Genomic DNA, 18,677 nt, shown 5'->3' on the forward strand with positions numbered 1-18,677 from the left:
CCTCTGGGATGGAGAGAGAAATGTGATATTAAGGGTCAGGGGCAACAAAATGTTCACTTGTCCCTGTGGGACAGGTAGGGCTGATCTGGGCTGCCCACAGCGTGCTGGGGTTACCAACCCTGGAAAAAGTCACAATATTCCTGGTGTGACAATTTTTCAGACCAAGTAGCAGACTATTGGGCTCTATTAGGGGTTAATTCAGCCTGTGGGTCTCACATTCTGCCCCTCACCACTCCCCTGCAGCATTAGGGGCCTGGCCGGCATTTCTGCGCCCCTTTCTGCCGGCTCTCAGCGCCTCCGCTCCCCTCAGCGAGGGCTTGCCCCAGGAGCTCAGCAGAAGTGCAAGGATTGGGGGCGGAGGGGTAATTTATCCTCTGGAGAGGCCATTTCTGCCGGTGTCCCTGCTGGGGAGGGAACAGGCCCCACACAGCCCGCCAGGCCCTGCCCCGGGGCCCAAAATGGCGGCTCGCCCCCGGCGCCGCCGCCTCGTTGCTACGCGACCGGCAGGGCCCGCCTCCCCTCCAGAACTACAACTCCCATGCATCCCGCTCCGGAGGGACTACAACTCCCGGCAGGCCCCGCGCGCCAAGTCCTGCCGGCCCGCACTACATTTCCCGGCAGGCAGCGGGGGCAGCGACCAATGGGCGCTGCCGATGCTGCGGGGTGCGCGGCCGGCGGTGAGCGGGGGAAGCGGCGCGGTGACATTTCCTGCCGGGCCGCCCCCGGAGCCGCTGCCCGAGCGGGGCCCAGGATGGCAGCGCTGGGAGGTCGGTGCGGGGCGCCGGGGCAGCGCCCGCTGCGAGAGGCGGGCTCCTGGCGAAGGGTACCCTGTGTGCTGAGGGGGTCTGGGGGGCGCTGAGGGGGCTCGGGCCTGCGCCGGGGGAGCGCCGTGTGAGGGGTGCCCGGGCGGGGAGGGGGCCCTGGGAGGGCAGCGCTGCTCGGCTGAGGGAGGTGATGGCGTGAGGGCACAGGGCTGGCGAGGCGGTGTGCTGTGCCAGGCTGCTGTCCCGTGAGGGACCCCCCTGCTGCGGGAGGGGAGAGGCGAGTGGGCTCGGTGAAAGGCTTCTGTGAGAATGGGTGTGCTCTCTCCCTCCTCTCTGCCCCTTTGTGCTGCCTAAATTTTGTTGGAAGCACTCTGTTGCAGTCAGCAGCTTTACCTGATTTGCAGCTCTGGCCACCTAATGTTTTTCTTTTGAGCTCTCCTTTGTTGTTTTTGTTGCGTAAATATTTTGGTGCTATTACGAAACAGATTTTTGTGCTTGAGCTCTTGCTCAATTTTCACTTTGGGATTTACTTCATTAGGCTTATCACATGTTATTTAGCAGCATGTGCTCTACTAAATATGTTTCCACGGTGATATATGAGCTCCTTCACACCTGAGAAGTTTCAAATTATAATTCTGTTTTAGTTGTAGAGAAAACATGTAATTATCTACAAATTTGTTTAAGTTAAGACTTATTGTAGGGCTGTTTCTTCATGAGCCTCTGCTCCAACCATTACTTGTGTAAGGCAGGAGGCAGTTCCTGTTTCAATGTGAAGTTAAATATTTACATACAGGCTTGTGTAATGGTGGGGTACTTTGGGGATTTATTTCATTCCTCTGTGTCCCTTTTCATTTTACAGGTCAATAAGTGTTGTGTTTCTTGACTGGATTTCCCCTTCCCCAGTTGTATGAACTATTTGTGTTGTTTTCCTTAATGGGTACAAACTTTATAGGGGTATAAACTTTGTAGTTGAATAGTAACTGACACGTACAGTGTGAAAAGGAAGAAAAGGTCTCTTTGAGGTCTCTTTATGTATTTACTCACCATTGACAGTGTTTGGCTTGCTGTTGAGGGATGGTGATGCTGAATATGGAATATCAGTTTGTGCTAATTCCTGGTTATGCATGGTTTTTTGGCTCAAGTGTATTGTTTTCTGGAGGCGTTTTGTTTCTGTTGTTATTAGTTTTTTTTTTTTTTTTTCTGTTAAAGTTTTGATTTTCCTTTGTAGAACCAAGTCAGTTTTCACAAACGCTGAACGGAGTCCCTCCCTCAAGCCAAGTCTCCAGTGGAATGGACCCCTTCCATGCTTGTAGTATCCTGCAACAGCTGAAGACCATGTATGATGAAGGACAGCTGACAGATATTGTGGTGGAAGTGGATCATGGGAAAACATTCTCCTGTCACAGGAATGTTCTAGCTGCAATCAGTCCTTATTTCAGGTAAAACCATCCATTGTTCTAGTGGGGATCAAAGCAGATGGAATATTAGTATAGGTATGATTTTTTTTTAGATTTTCAGTTAATGAAAGTAACTTCTGTGTGTTTATAGATAATATAGAGCACCTAGCAAGTAAAGATTGTTGTTCTCTTAAGGTCAATGAATTATCTGTGTCTGTTTCTCAAAGGAAAGTTTCATTGGAGACAATGTCACACAATTTTAAGCCAAGCAAAACTGCCCCCAGTACTGAGAGTATCAGAGATACAGTAAGAACATATTGAAACTGTTTGTTTTCCTCTCAAGTTACATATTTTCGCATGCTAGAGTATGCATATGAAATAACTTGTTGGAGGTTGAATGCAAAGACTTGGCTATGTCAAGACCTTTGCTTGTAAACTCAGTGAATTTTAACGTGGGGTTAGTGAGACACTGAAACAAAAGTGGAACTTGTTCCTTAATTAAGTGTAGAAATGATCTCAAATTTAGGTACCCCAACAGGAAACCTGTGATAAATGTGTTTGTGCTGCCAAACGCAGTGGGGCTGGCTGCACAGTAAATGTCACTTGAAGCCTGGAGCTGGTTGCAGACACAGTGCTGGGTGTTTGCTTTGCAGATCGATGTTCACGAGCGGCCTTACCGAGAGCACGCAGAAGGAAGTGCGGATCGTCGGCGTCGAGGCCGAGTCCATGCATTTAGTGTTGAACTATGCATATACCTCCAGAGTAGTGCTGACCGAGGCCAACGTTCAAGCTTTGTTCACTGCAGCCAGTATCTTCCAGATCCCTTCCATACAAGACCAGTGTGCTAAATACATGATCAGTCATTTGGACCCGCAGAACTCCATTGGGGTGTTCATCTTTGCTGATCACTATGGTCATCAGGAACTCAAGGACAGGTCACAAGACTACATTCGCAAGAAGTTTCTGAGTGTCACCAAAGAGCAGGAGTTTCTTCAGTTGAGAAAAGACCAACTGATAAGTATCCTCAACAGTGATGACTTAAATGTAGATAAAGAAGAACATGTTTATGAGAGCATTATAAGGTGGTTTGAGCACGAACAAAATAAGAGAGAAGTGCACCTTCCAGAAATATTTGCCAAATGCATCCGTATGCCTCTGTTGGACGAGACATTTTTAGAGAAAATCCCTCCCGTGTTTGCACAGGCAATGGCCAAAAGCTGTGTACAAAAGGGACAGCCCAGTGCCAATGGCTACACACAACGGCTTGGAATGACCGCTTCCGAAATGATCATATGCTTCGATGCTGCCCACAAACACTCAGGAAAGAAGCAAACAGTGCCTTGTTTAGATTCGGTCACAGGGAGAGTGTTTAAACTATGCAAGCCACCAAATGACTTGAGGGAGGTGGGAATTCTGGTGTCTCCTGATAACGACATTTACATTGCGGGTGGGTACAGGCCCAGCAGCAGCGAGGTCTCCATCGACCACCGGGCCGAGAGTGATTTCTGGATGTACGATCACTCTGGCAATAGGTGGATTCCCAAGGCTCCTTTGCTGCGGGCCAGAATAGGCTGCAAGTTGGTTCACTGCTGTGGGAAGCTGTACGCCATCGGGGGGAGAGTTTATGAAGGAGATGGGCGGAACTCCCTCAAGTCTGTGGAGTGCTACGACAGCCGGGAGAACTGCTGGACAGCTGTGTGCCCCATGCCCGTGGCAATGGAGTTCCACAGCGCTGTGGAGTATAAGGATAACATCTATGTTTTACAGGGTAAGGTGGTTTGACTGCCTCTGTGGTGCTTTATTGGAAGTGGGGATTGTTCATTCTGACTGTCTCTGTTTTCTTAAGCAATTTGGAAAAACCCCTTGGGCAATGGGGTGGGAGGGAAGAGGGGGGGAACTGGGAAGAGGGAGGTTGCTGCTTGAATTCTCGTGCCCTGGGAATGTGTCACTGAGTTGTAGTGCTGAGTTATTGCAAAGTTGGCATTTTTGCTGGTATTCTGAGTCAACAATACAGTTTTAAAATTAACTCTGAAAATTCTTTGTTAAATCTTTACCTGGATGAAATGCACCAACATTGCAGAAAAGATATTGTCCTGTGAAAAAGCACTTTGCATTTTACTTGGCTAAAGCTGAGAAGATTCCTGGTGTCTTTATTCTTGGTGACTTGTAAAAGTGATTAACGACTTCTAAGCCGTCACTTCCTGCCCTGCCCTGCCCTGCTTTCTGAAGTCATATGAGAAACTAGAAAGAGATAAAGCTCTCTCTTAGTTAACTCAGTTTCTTTGGTCAGTAATTACAGTACTGCTTTACATTCCGTGCACACTGAAAAGTGCTGAGGCTGGTCTGAGGCTGTGCTAAGAGGCCCACAAAGTGGGAAGAAGGAGGGAGGGGGAGGTGTCCCAGTTCTGTTTTGCTGAGGGCCACCTCTGTGAACACCTGCACAAGTTGGGGTCTCAGATCACACCAGCTCCTACTTGGGTCACTTCCATAAAAAGCTGGACCATGGGGAAGAAACAGGATAGAGAATACTGTAAGATCCTTATTATTTACCAGAAGAGGTTAACATTATTTCTTGACTTTGCATTCCTGGTCTTCCATGTGACTTGCAGTTTTCTTCTCCCATTGTTTCTGTATTCCACTCTTGTTGGTTGTGGCCTTAAATAGTTCTGTTGTGCTAAAAAGTTCTTTAAGTCTCTCTTGGCTCAGATGTCTGCTTTAGGTGTTTAGAAAGGAATGCTGAAGAATACTGAACTTAGTATTTGTTCTTTTAGTGTTTCTTAGAACTCATCAAAGGTGGATGATATTATAACCTATAGAATAACAGTGCACCTCATTCACAAATTTTAGCTGCACAGATTCTGTGATTCATTGCTTTAAGTGACAAGTGACTGCTCAAACAAATAAGCTACTTCCTGTGCTAACCAGCAAATTCTGAAAAACAGTGTTATGGGTAGGTAGACAAAACCCTGATTGAGCTGTGCTGTAGTACAAAGAGGTGAGCTTTTAGTAATTTTGCTAGGGAAAACTCCTAAGTTAGAAGTAGTCAATAAGAATGGATGAGAGTGTGAAAATGCCTGTGGAATGCTAGGGTCAGTCACAGGAGATTGCACTGTGGAACAAAACTGAATAATCAAAATTAGTATTATCTGTAAGACTTAAACTCTCTTCCACCAATTTTATTGTCTCACTTCTGCATTCTTTGTTATACTTGAGGTGTTTGGTCACAACAGCTTGGTTAAAATTGTTAAGATAGCCTGGTGAAATCATGTTTGATTTGAATTCTGCTAGTATTTGGCAGAAGTAAGGCCCTTCTCCCACTGGACTTTAAAAAAGTCAAGGTGGCCTTTATCTGTGTTCTTTTCATGAAATGTACAGAGCACGAGTTTTTGGTGATCTGAACTTCCTTTATCTGCAGTCTGTAGCTGCTGCTCTGTGCTCTGAGCAGCAGAGGTGTTTCATAACCTAACCACAAACCTAACCATGAATCAGTAGCTTCATGCAGGTTCTCACCTGGCCTCCTTTTAAACAAATCAGCCTAAATGTGTAACCCAGCCACCTGATACCAGTAGCTTCAAAATGTATGACAGAATTCAGGCTTTGAAAGCTGCTAAACCTGAGCAAATAATTGTGACACTCCCCATCTGCAGATGACACATTGTGAAGATGTTAAAGAATAAAACAAACATAGTTCAGATATTTCAAGACTGGAATCTTGAAAGGTTTTGTCCCAGGTTAAAAGGCGTGGTTTGGAAGTAATGAAGGATACCTAGAAACAGTGTAAAATGTGTTTCTTTCTAGGATAGCTAGAAACTGTGTAAAATGTGTTTCTTTCTAGGATAGCTAGAAACTGTGTAAAATGTGTTTCTTTCTAGGATAGCTAGAAACTGTGTAAAATGTGTTTCTTTTTAGGATACCTAGAAGCTGTGTAAAATGTGTTTCTTTCTAGGATATCTGGAAACTCTGTGAACTGTCTAATTTGTGTTTACACATATTTCTGTGTAAAATATGCTTCAAATTCTCTCTGCTTCAGCTGAAATAGAAACTCAGAGTAGGATTTAGTCATGCTATTAATATTTTTGTAAAGCACTAAAAGGAAAGCAGTTGATGGTGCTGGGGTGTTTGTTTTGGGATCCGGGCTCTAGAAAATTCAGAGTGTTTCTGTCTGTGGAAGAACATACCTGGGTGCTCAATTACTGCAGAACTGTTGGTCGGGAAACAAAGCACGAGCTCTGTTTCATTTTCCCTCTCTTTTCAGGGGAGTTCTTCCTTTGCTACGATCCTCAGAAGGATTACTGGGGATTTCTGACCCCAATGACTGTGCCTAGAATCCAAGGCTTGGCAACAGTGTACAACGACTCCATCTACTACATAGCTGGCACGTGTGGGAACCATCAGCGCATGTTCACCGTCGAGGCCTACGACATCGAGCAGAACAAGTGGACTCGAAAGAAAGACTTCCCCTGCGACCAGTCCATCAACCCATACATCAAACTGGTTCTCCTCAAAAACAAACTCCATCTCTTTGTCAGAGCTACTCAAGTCACTGTTGAAGAACACGTTTTCAGAACCAGCAGGAAGAATTCACTCTACCAGTACGATGAGGTCACTGACCAGTGGCAGAAAGTCTACGAGACTCCAGACAGGCTCTGGGATTTAGGCCGGCATTTTGAATGTGTTGTTGCTAAATTGTATCCGCAGTGTCTTCAGAAAGTTATTTAAATTCTTTTTTTTTGGTTGGTTTTGGTTTTTTTTTTTTCAGTAACAGGCCTTAGTGATTTCAGTGGTAATTTGATGCTAGAGAAAACATGTCTTAAAAGAAAACAAAGAAATTCTGTCAGTATTTATTGTAAGATGAAACAGACAGTTTTTTGTATATGGGGATGGGTGCTCTTTAAAGGTTGCAGTCCGGGGAGGGACTTGTTGGTTCAGTTTCATATTTACTGATATTTTCCTGGGAAATGAGAAGGAGGTTACAAAGTGCAATTATCAGCATTTTTTTTCTGGTAAACACTTAATCATGTCATACTAAAGGTTTTTTTTTTGTGGTAAAAGCAAATTAAGTGGAAGAGCCAGGATAACTATGCACTACAGTGAAAGAAAATCTAGCATTAATAGTTAAGGATGTCCAAGATGTGTTGAAGTGACTTTTCTTCTTTTTCTCTTTTTTTTTAATACGGGTAAAATTTGAGGCAATATCACTAAGTTTTGTTGCTTTTTTTTTTTTAATTTAGATTGAAAGTACGTAGAGAGGAATGATAGATCCTGATTCACAATGATCTCTTCTTTTTGTACTGTTTTTGAAGTCTGCTAAGATGTTTGTGATGTTGTTTGTGCACTGCAATTTGGGAGAAAAACTCAAGTCAGAATTGGATTGTGGAGTACCTTTGCCCCGGATGGAGGCCTGTTCATATTGTTGTACCAGTTCCTGTCTGTGGATTTTTGTTGAGATTGAGCTTAATGATAGTGGGGAAAAAACCCCAAAACCTGTTTTTTGCCACATAGGTGTAGTGCTGTAAAAACTTTTTTTTTTTTTTTCTAACACTGATTAAAACCTTTTTTTTTCACCCCGTAAAGGGCTTTAACCCAAAAGTTGATGGTGCTAGTACATTTTTAATACTTGTTTGTCTGAACTGGGCCAGCCTTCTGCTACTGTTTAAGACAGCCTGTTATTTTCCATGGAGTGTGTGTCTGTCTTCAGGCCCTGTCCTGTCATCAGATTCTTTTCTAACATAACATTTTTACTGCAGTGGTGTTCTTGCACAGAATGGTGACAGGATATGGCCTTAATAATACTGATTCTCTTTTATTTTTTCTCTTTGTGGAGTGTTCATTCTGTCTCCACTACAGTACAGTGCTATGTGCAGAGTTGGCATGTGCTCTGGTGATTTGGAAAAGTGTGGTTTAACTTTGCAAGTTGTTTTTCTTTTCTCTTTGCAGTCAAGCCCCCAACTATCTTTTATTTCTTTCTGACCTATAATGTGAAAAATTGCACTACTGAGCTGTCAGCATTATCCGGTGTATTAAAGCAAAATTGACAATAAGCATCCATGGCTTACATGATCTTAGGGGAAATACAGAATAAGGAATATATTGCAACACTTGTCTTTATGTATTTAACATTTAACTTATTTTTAAAAAATAAATACGTTTGAAGTTCAGCCTCTACTTCAGTAGTGAAAATTGGATTTAAAAGGGAAAAGAGGACTCCTAAAACTTGCATCAGCTGTAATTTACCAGGTTTCTTACAGCTCTGCTTTTTGCAGAGCTTTAACTTATCTTACTCTTTCCTGTTTTTTCCTGTTGACCTAAGTAAACCAGTTAACTTGACATGGCACTGGCCATCACTGCCTGAAAGTGCTTACCATTATCTGGCTCAACAGCTGATATTTCAGTCAGCCAAATATTCAGCTCATTGTTATCCCCCTGGCATGGCTGAGGATTTGGATAATGTTTGTTTACTACGTGGTCTTCCTGTTCCCAAATGGAATCTTCCTAACACATGAAAATACTCGCCTGGTTCTATTTATTAATTCTTGCACAAAATGTTTGAGAGGCAGAAACAAACAAAAAACTGTGAAATGAAAAGCAAAATAAATATGCCTCTTTGCATTACATACCTCATCTTCCAGAGATTCACCAAACTCTTCTTCCAATGCGAGCACCTGCATTTTGGTTTTTTTCCTGAATTTGGCAATTCTTGCTAAGACTGCATTTTCCAACAGTGTTGAGGTGTATCGTTTCTTTGTTTAGTTTTCCTCTGGATAGTTTTATCTGTATGCATAGCCAAGAATAAGGAGTTTTCTGAAAAGTACAACTAATTTAATGTTTAACTAATGATCCTTAGCCCTTGGCTAGCTCTCTTTGCGCTGTTGTAGGCCTCTAGCTGCAAGCTTTCTGAAGCACCCTCCCTAACAGTGTTGCATCTGTGTGTAAGACCATTTTTTTTGCAAAGTGTTATGTAACTTTTTCCTTGTTTCTTTGTTTGTGTTTCTTTTTTTTTTTTTTTTTAGCTTGGTTGACTATTTACAAGATTTCTTGCTGCTTTTTGACAATCTATATTTATTTAGTAGAACAAATTTCAATATATTACTTGAAACTGAAATAGAATTGAGTTAGCAGTTGACTGGTCATGTGATGTATAGAAGTACAATATGCTGTGGTTAATTCTGCAGTAGGTTTGTTAATTTTGTTTATCTGCACTAAAGTACGAAGATCTCCATTCTGTTTAACCATTCAAACTGAGGGTGTGATCCAAGTCTGTCATGTGTTTGAAAGCTAAATCCTGGAAATTGCTGTGGGAGTAGAATATACTAAATCTTTTGCATGAGGAGTTTGTTGAGACAGTAATGTAGCTGTGACATTTTGCCAATTCTTAAATGCTTCTACGTTATGCTGAAAGTCAGATTCCTGGTAAAGTTTTGCTTTAGAGTCAGGCTTAAGTAAACTTGCACAGCACAAAAAAAAAATAATTGCACCAAAGGTACTGATAATATTTGAACAGTGATCTGTACATTTTGCTCATTTGGATTTTTTTTTTTTTTGCATTTGTTTATTTCCCTTTATGAAATGAATTTCTAGTGTTGTAAGAACTTAGGTGAGTGTAAATCTCTTCCAAAATTATTAGTTACTTTAGAAGGAAACATTTTGTAATTTCCACTTGCTTCCATCAATGAAATTTAGAATAACTCAAAGCAGTTTTGGTGCACCAGACATGCAGTGTTGTATGTTCTACAAGAGATCCAAGAGCTCCCTGTTCGTGAGGCTGTTGAGAAGTGGCATCCAACATTCAGTGCTCAGGTATGTTAGTAAGAAGTACTGTAGTCCTATGAGGGCAAATGTGTGGATTTTTAAACATTTTGCCATAATTGCACAATTTTGCATTTTTACTTAATGTCATGTTATGTTTCTTAAAATAAACCTATTGTTGAAATACAGTGGAGTTCAACTGTTTTTGTGGCAAATCTGTGTGCATTTTAGTAAATTTCTGAAAATTAATCTGATGTATTTTTGATGTTTGTTCAGTTCTTCTATTTCTGCACTTGTACCTCACCGCGTGTAATGTCACTTTGATTTTGATGTGGAAGGTGCTTTGTTCTTTTGTCTCATTCCTTGTGGCTGTTCAGGTGTAACTTCTGATTTGTTTACACACAGGCAACATGGTCTTTCCCTTCCCTTTTTCCATGCCTTTTGTTGCTGTTGGCATCCCAGCAGGAGTGGCACATGGGGCTTTCCAGCTTGAGAACACAGCTGGAAAACCCCAGCCCCCTTTACACTGAATTTCTCAGCACTCTTGCTGCAGAGCTGAAACTAGAGGCCCCTGCTTTTGAGGCTCCAGCATTGTTTGTGGTTTCTGCTGCAGTGATGGTTGCAGCAGAACTGCTTGTACATGATACTGGTTGGTTGAGAGCCTTTCTTCCCTTCCACAGGCTCTCATGACCAGTGCAGATGCCAAGCCATGGCAGCCTGGGAAAACACCATGGGATTCTCTTGCTGGGGATGGTGCTGATGTTGTCAGGTTCTGCAGGCAGTGCCTGTGTGCAGTCAGGGGCTCTGATCCCCTGTGGCTGCAGAGCTGTGCTGGGCTGGCTCCTCTACTGGCATGTTGCTGTGGAGGGCTGCACTCTGTGGGAAAGACAGACCGGGAAGGCACCGTGGGTCTGGTGGCAGCACTTGGGGTGTTTCAGAGTGTGTCTTGGGGTGGCTGATGTCTTGGAATGTGTCAAAGTGTCTCTTGGGGTGGGTGAGTTGAGACGTAGGGGGTCTGGTCAGTTTGTTTGCTGTGGGTGTTTGCTACAAGCCACCTGAGCATGACAGAGCATGAGGCTTTTCCAGGCTGCCTCTTCAGAGATCTTGGAGCAATCCCGTAGGAACAGGCCCTGCAGGGAACAGGAGTCCAAGAGAGCTGGTTGGTATTAAGGGATCACTTCCTTCAGGGTCTAAAATGATGCAACCTGATGAACAAGAAATTGGATAAAAAGGACAAGACACTTGTGTGAGTAAAAAAGGAATTCAGTTCCTGCATAAGCAGGAAATACACAGGAGATGGAAGTAGGGCCAGAGCAAGAGAGGGACAGGAGTGTTTCAACCATGCTCTTTGATTCCCTAATTTCTCTTCTGCTGTCGTGGCAAAGAACAGATACATGGATTGTCCCCCAGCGTCCCAAGTTCCTGTGGAACTCTTGTGAAATCCTCTCAATGCTGGCCTGTGTTACAATGCTAATGCTGTAACAGAAGAGGATGACTTTGCAGGGTCAGGTTAACCTGCTCAGGTGCAAGGAGGGCGAGCAGCTAACCGAGGGAGCTGGGGAGCCACAGGTTTGCAAATGATTGTACTCTTGTAAGGGTCAAAAAGGACTTTCCTTCTTTGGATACTAAAGTAAATTCCAATATATTCTTTTGAAGAGAGAAGTAGCTGAGCCTTGAGAGTTCTTTCTGTCTGCAGTTTGGGGATGCAATTATTTGCTTGGCATTTTTTTTCCTTTCAGACTTCCTTTTGGAAGGACAGGAATTCCTGAAGGACAGGAATGCACAAACCCCTGCACACCCCCTAAAGCAAAGCAGCATTAATTAAATGAACTTATCCACTGTGTTTGTGCCCCAGAGCTGTGCAGTGCATGCTGCATGCAGGGGAGTGTCTCCAGCTTGGCACTCGTGTGCAGCCAAGAGGTGGGGAAAGAACCATCCAGCTGTTGCCTTCTCCTTATCTCTTTGCACATGTTCTACCCCCTGGGCCTCTCAAAGATGGAAGGGTGAGACCAGCAGAGCTGGAACCTCTCCCATTTCTTAATATCTCACAAAGGTCCCCGTGCCTCACTGCCGATTTTTCTGTTTTACACAAATAATGATACAAATATCTACTCGAAGAGGCAGGTATTTATTAACTTTTACAAAGAATATGTGATCAAGTTTAGGAGCAGCAAAACCAACTGATTTCTAACATCTCTCCAAGAGGAATTTCTGAAGTACAACAAAGGCACTTGTCAGCTTTCCCTTTCAGAAGGTGCTGGTGGGGTCTCTGTTTTTAACCAACCAGTAGGACACAAATCCTGTACAGACTCTACATTTTTGAAAGCTTTGGCCCTCTACAAAATGGAATTTAAAGCAGCCTCCACCTGAGGAGTTGGGGGGCAGTGAGAGTGACCGAGCATGTGTGCAGAACCCTGAGTATTGTATTTCCTCATGGAAAAAGTGCTAAAAATCCCCACTTGGAGAACATTTGGCTGGGTTTGACTGTTTTTGAAGGATTAGGTGAATTCCTGCATGTTACAAGCTTTGAGTGGAGAAGGCCTAGATCTGCATGAAGAGGAACTAAAAGGAAACAGGTAAAGCATTATGCTCCAGTCTTTGCAGCACCTGGATGCTGGGGAGACCTTCCCAGCATGAAGGACCTCTGTGTAATTCATACAAGTGGGTCACAGCTTTCCCCTCTGCCCTCCTTCTTTCTATGGCTGTGAGCCAGGGCACAGCCAGGTCCCAAAGCCCCACCAGGGTAACAGGACTGGAGGTTGTGCCCAAACAACCTCAGGCTGCTGTCTTTTAACAGATCAGCTCCAAATTTACGCATTCTGTGTGCGTGTTTAGACCTTTAAGTGTCACTGAGTGCTAGCAATGATAACACACCTGTAAAACATCAACCTAAATGGTACCAAATATATCTGTTTTAAGGAATGCCCTCTGTGTTCCTTAGATCTGCACGTGACCTTTGCTTTGCAGCCCTCACTGTCACACAATTGCAAGAACTGTGAACTGTTTGCTCACTTTGTGCCAGCTTTTGATCCTTTTGTTTAATGATATATATCTAATTTTTTATTATCTATAAACTCAGTTATAAATTCCATTAGATCAATTATTTTGAAGTCCAGATGGTATGCGACACATCAGTTGCAGAAAAAGATTTGCAGATAAATTCTGAATTATCTTAAACCCTTCCAGATTGATTCAGTTCATATTCCTTCAGTAAGAGATTTCTTTATCAATTCTGAAAAGTTCAGGGGTAGGAATAATTGGTGAATGTCAAATTAACCTTCTCCAACAGCCAATAAATTAAGTGCTGAAATTGTCTTTATTCTGAAAATTTACATTTTAAGTAAAAGTTATACCACATTTTATATCAAAACTGGTATATGGCGTGGAAGTGTTAAGAAGAAAAAGCAGTTGGATTAGTCCTTCAAGTTCAATTTTTCATAGGCCAGTGAAAGAGTGGAGTTTGTGCTGCTTTTGTACATCTCAGCCACAAGAGAGGTGTCCAAGATTTTCCAAAGTGATTTTGAAGAGCAATAGTATGAGTTGCTATTGTCTCTGAAGTGCACTAGAAATGGTCACAGGCAGTAACTATCAGCAAAAACCTATATAAATTAGGCAATTGCTGTTAACACAGAAATGGAAAGAGGGACAATATCTAACAAAGGCAAATCCATGTTTTGGTTTGGTAGAGCACCAGTCTAAAATGGCTCAGTGTCAAGGGGGCTGTTGAGTATCCACAAGCAAAAGGGAAAATACATCTTTGGAAGTGTAGAAGTTAATTTATTCTGAAAGTCTAAAGGGATTTCACTGCTTGCAGTGCCACTCTATTTTACAGTAGCATTCTTCCAACACTGCACTTTTAGGAATAAATGACTCCCATGAACTCTGGGTCTGATTGTGGGTGCATTCTCCTCCACAGGCAGCTCCTGGTGCCCTCGCATGGGGTGGAGCACAGAGGACCACATGCACCTCCAGCAACCTGTAACAAATCCCCACAGCACCTACAGCTGCCCTTAAGGATTTACTCCTTTCAGAAGGCAGAAAAATCACCAGATATGCTTGTTATATTTCTGGCTGTAAAACATTTTTAGAGAGAATAACTGGTAGGAGCCATGACTGGTGAGGCAGAAAGAGCAGGGCCGCAGGATCGATCAGGCCAAGGAATGTGCAATTGGAATTTGTTCCCTGACTCTGAGCTAATGGTGGGTGCCTGGGGAGACAAGCATGGAGCTGCCTGTCAATACTCCCCAAGCTCCAGCAATTTGCCATCTGCAATGCCAGAGGTGACATCTCTGTGTTTAATAGCCCTCAATGGATTTCTCCCCAGAATTTATCTTGCTGTCTTTTGACCACTGGAGACTTTTTTATCAAGCTGTTACAACTGCCTGGTAGAAAATCCTTTTAAATGTTGTGTGTCCTGTGTTGTGAGAAGAACGTCTGAGCTGCCTAGGAGAGCACCATTTGCAGCCTTTTGTGCTAAAGCAAACTGGGAACTTCTGTGTGGGTTTGGGCACTAATTGCTTCCTTGCAAGGAAGAGATATCTGCTGTGGAAGAGTGGATGACTGCATGTGGCTACAAGGCAGGAAATATGGGCTACAGGAGATGCTGACTGGGAAAGCTAACTGGGGTGTATAATTTTCCTGCCTCCATTTTCCTTTCTGATTAATTTTCTACTCAGATTGGATGAAAGCATTTCCCTGGCCCACCTACAATCAGATTTTTTCCTATTTTTCTTTTGTGCTTCAGTGGTGTTTTGCAACATTGGGATTATAAACACAACAGGGGAATGTTTCAAATCCCCCAAATGGGGATTTGCAACATAAGTCTGGTGGAAACATTCCTACTGAAACTGGGTTAAATTAACCTTTCCAAAGCATGGATTAGCTTTGTAGACATTGCTCATTTAATTGTCCAAGTCAACTGCTTGGCTACTGGTAAAAAATTCAGGAATTTTCTGAAGCTTTTTCCCTGCACTGCAGGGTGATATTTACCCCTTGATAAGTGTTGCTGTGGCTTGTCAATACCTTTATTGGGTGGTCAAAATCAATCAGATGCAGGATTTTGGGTGACCCAGAAGTCATGCAGAACTTCAGGCAGAGGGGCAAAACACCAGGATGGGCAAAGACCTCCATGCAAATTTCCCTGGACCAGAGTGGGAGCAGAGCCTGCAAAAACACATTGTAAAGAAAGAATAAGTTAATATGTACAAGGACAAACGATATCTGACAAATAATTTATCAACATCCACAGGCAGCTGAGACATGCCAGCATTCCAAGCACAGCAAATGGAGAGTTTGCTGTGGAGGACCACCCCAGTTCGAGAGGAGTTAATGTGAGACACAGCAGCCTTTGGGTCTAACGGGTGGCAGAGGGTGTTCCAAGTGAGAGCAGAACCTTTGATCTCCCCTGGGGTGGGGGATGAGGTGGGCTGGTGGTTTAAAAGGCAGCAGGTCACTCCCAGGGGAGCCAGCAGCCGGCGTTGCCAGGGCTGGGGTCCGAGCGGTGCTGCCTTGCTGGACAGGGAGCAGCCCAGTGCCCAGTGAGTGTTTGTGGGTGATGCTGTGCTTGGGTGGAGGGAACCTTGGCCCCACGGAGCCCTTGGACCAGCAGGTGAAGCTTCATCAGACCCAGGTTTGATTTTTCATGGTGCTGTCACCTAGCAAGAAAACCCAGCCCCGACCAAGTGAAACAAGTGGTGTGGAAAAATAATTGTAGAGTCCAAGGAAGGTCCCCAGTTGATCTGGGTTACAGAATGAAGGTTGTGATTGTATTTGTTGGTTTCAAAAGATAGCAGTTCAATAAACCAAGGAAAGAGGATGGTAAATGTCAACTGGATCGAGATGTAAGGGCCTTGGTTGTGGAAGAGACCTGGAATTCCTTTATTTCCAAGTTGTTGTTTGTAGCCTCAGAGAGATTCCTGAAGAGGATTGAAGAATAGTGGAGAAAAGATCCAGAATACTTGTCTAAAGAATAAGTCTAAATAAACTAAAAGGAATTAAGCAGGAAGCCTGCAGGGAGTGGTAAGTGGAGAAATGGGATATCCAGAATTTTCAACTTTGCAAAAAGGAAATGGGGTAAAGTGAGAGAGCTGACAAAAAAATTTGTGCCAGACAAAGACAACTCTTGCTTTAGAATGATAAAGTTGTGGTTAAGAGGGTGTTAACAGAAGGGGTAATGCCCATGGGAGAATGGTCCTGGGCCCTCCTTGGTGCTGATGTCCCACAAACCTCAGGGGATGCCACAGGAGGAATGAGGGGAGACTGGGACTATGTCACATCACTGCCTGCTGGTTGCTCAGGCTATTAAACCCTCTAAAAACAACCCCAAATTTTATAATCCCAAAGTTGGATTCCCCTAAATCTTCCTCTGAAAGCCTTGTTTTAGACTTGGGGAAGTAAGAGGCAGCTGGTGTGATTTTTATTTTTGACTGTACACTATATTTTCTTTTAACTTGGGTTCCTCTCTTTGGATTACTGTATTAATTTACCTTGATATAGAAAATCTGGGCAATGATGTGATACCATGGTCTGATTTTATGCTACTATCTTCTCAATATATCCCTCATTAAACAAAAAATCTAATTAAATGCACAAATATATTCATCATGTGAAACTTCTAAATGTGATGTATAATTAGTCATAATTTTAGAATTGGTGGTAATAAAAAATAGCCTTTCTTTTTAATCCCATGTATAAAGTTCAGGCTCAACATTTTTAAAGGACTACCAAAAAAATTTGAATTTGAGAGACCTGAGAATTTTGCATGTTCTAAATTTTGGTAGATTGGGAACACCAAACATAATGTTAAATAAGGAAATATGTCCTCACTCTAACCACCCCTTAATCAGTTTTATTTTGCCTAATTTCAGAACCACTAGTATATGTCAATGTTTTTAGGAGCTTGGTAGTCTCCATAATATTTGAATGGCCTAAACTGGGTAGAATAACCATAAATGAAAGAAGCAGTGCAATGAAATGCAATTTGATGAGTAATAAGATCTCTTAAACATCAACAGACAGGCATTCCAACATCACCACTGTTACTTTTTAACTTGGGTTTTCCTTTTAAAATCTCACCCTACAGTAATGAAGTCGAGTTAATGTAATTCTAAAAGAAAATTATTTCCCTTTATGGAAAGGCTTAGATGATGGGGTATTACAGACTCTGCATCAGAGTGTTCCACATACTGTGGGTACCTGTAAGGGGAAAAAAAAAAAGTTTCATGAATATCTGTCAGACCACTTCACTACCTAATATCAGAGCAAGAGAAACTTTGCAAGTACAATCTTGCTGATCCTGAAATTAAAACAGAGCATCCCTTATAGTGTGATGGGGCATTTTCCTTATTATTTATCATTTCATTGTAAAAGACTTAGTTGGTAATCTCTTGATATAGCAAGGAAATCTCAGAAAACCCAACAACTTGCCATCCTGCATATTATCCAGATAGAAACTATAGTGGATTTATTAAATATTAACATTTTGTGCTAATAATTTTTCCAGTCACAGTCAAGTTCCTCTCATGTTCCAGTGAAATCCTTGGAAAGGGGTTAGATGGATGGTCTTTAAGGTCCCTTCCAACCCAAACCATTCTGTGGTTGTGTGTAAATGGCAGTGAATCCTCTCGTGGGTCAGACCCTCCCTGGGTCTGGCCATTGCTCCTCACCCACAGAGGCTGGGAGAGGATGCCCAGGGATGAGGGTGAGGATGGAGCAGGTGTGGTGATCCTCTCCCAGTAAACTCTCACCCTTTAAGGGCCTCTAGAACACTGGACAGTGGCTTACATAAATTTCCTTCAATTAAAAATAAATGGAGATGAATGGTCTTGGTCTGTAGCAAAAAAAGACAGTGAAGAGAGGCTATGACAAGAACAAAAGTCAGTGATTACTTTTCAGAGCAGGACTGAAAGTTTTCAATGGAGGTCTGCTATTTTGCAAAGGGATTCCAAAACTCAACCCTGATGTATCCAAAAGATTCACAGAAAAGACATCTCTGTTTTATTTATTTTCCTTTTAATCCTCATTTTATTTTAATGACCAGGGAAAATGGGAAGAATGCAAATGAGTGAATGCCCTCCTTGATCTGTGCTGTTCCTGAGCATAATCTGGTAACCTGGCAGGCACGAGTGGAATTGCTGCCCATAAGTAGGGAGGAACTTCAGCCCCTTTGCAAGCAGTTTCTCAGTTTGGTTGCTGGTTTGAGGGAAGCAACAGCCAGAAGAGCCCTGTCCCCCTGCAGAACAGGGGAGCTGGGCCCATGTGGGGCTGCTCAGCTGCTGCTTACATCATGGGGATTCTTCTTTTGAGCAGGAATCACCTGAAATCATAAGGACTCCCACCCACGTCTGAGAAGTACACAATGGAGGATTCACCCTGAAAAAGGCACAGCCACAGCACTGGGCTCTCTCCACAGGGACTGTGACAGGAGAAACCTCCAGAAGCCATCTCCCAAGGTGGGACATAGAGCCACGGGCTGGTGTGGCACAGAGCAGAAAGTGAAGGCACTGACTTCATCTGGAACGGAGGTCTGCCCCTGCACATGGAGGCCATAGGAGTATTTTGAGGGTATGTATCTAAAATGCAGGTGGAAGAGCTGGACAGGGTTATTGGAGAGGGAAGGGTGGTCTTGGTTGTGTTAGAACTGAACAATAGAACTGTTAAAAGGCAGCAAAAGGATTAAGACTTCAGAAGTGGGTGATTCTCTGTAGTTCTAAATCAATTTAATTTGCTTTAAAATGATGCCTGACCACATGTTATGAGCATTCTGTACAGC

At 43.1% G+C, this 18,677-nt stretch overlaps 2 protein-coding genes across 6 annotated transcripts in view; both read left to right on the top strand.

Annotated features, from left to right (window-relative positions):
* The first annotated feature begins 664 nt into the window (after positions 1–664).
* On the top strand, positions 665–10,095 carry KBTBD8 (kelch repeat and BTB domain containing 8). Of its 2 annotated transcripts, none has more exons than XM_064432977.1 (4): positions 665–767; positions 1,993–2,203; positions 2,815–3,929; positions 6,417–10,095. In XM_064432977.1, the coding sequence occupies exons 1-4, from the start codon at positions 752–754 to the stop codon at positions 6,878–6,880; spliced, it is 1,806 nt and encodes a 601-aa protein (XP_064289047.1). In that variant the 5' UTR covers positions 665–751; the 3' UTR covers positions 6,881–10,095. The 2 variants fall into 2 exon arrangements, with proteins under 2 accessions (XP_064289047.1, XP_064289048.1); XM_064432978.1 differs by having other exon boundaries at positions 748–823.
* A 5,085-nt stretch (positions 10,096–15,180) lies between these two features.
* Positions 15,181–18,677, top strand: part of LOC135308161 (monocarboxylate transporter 2-like) — a 38,191-nt gene continuing 34,694 nt past the window's right edge. Inside the window, exons 1-2 of one of the 4 annotated variants that reach the window (XM_064432984.1) lie at positions 15,181–15,237; positions 18,215–18,469. The gene's annotated coding sequence lies outside the window, so the exon portion shown is untranslated. Of the gene's footprint in view, positions 15,238–15,377; positions 15,537–15,556; positions 15,926–18,214; positions 18,470–18,677 lie in introns of those variants that run through there. The other 3 variants (XM_064432981.1, XM_064432982.1, XM_064432983.1) reach the window with 3 other exon arrangements.

Source organism: Passer domesticus, chromosome 9 (genome assembly GCF_036417665.1).
Source record: "Passer domesticus isolate bPasDom1 chromosome 9, bPasDom1.hap1, whole genome shotgun sequence".
Lineage (NCBI taxonomy): Eukaryota > Metazoa > Chordata > Aves > Passeriformes > Passeridae > Passer > Passer domesticus.

Bases quoted from the DNA above. Each gene is read 5' to 3' on its own strand.
- KBTBD8 (XM_064432977.1), top strand. The intron at 2,204-2,814 runs GTAAAACCATCC...TTTGCTTTGCAG, and splicing joins GCAATCAGTCCTTATTTCAG to ATCGATGTTCACGAGCGGCC. The intron at 3,930-6,416 runs GTAAGGTGGTTT...CTCTCTTTTCAG, and splicing joins TAACATCTATGTTTTACAGG to GGGAGTTCTTCCTTTGCTAC.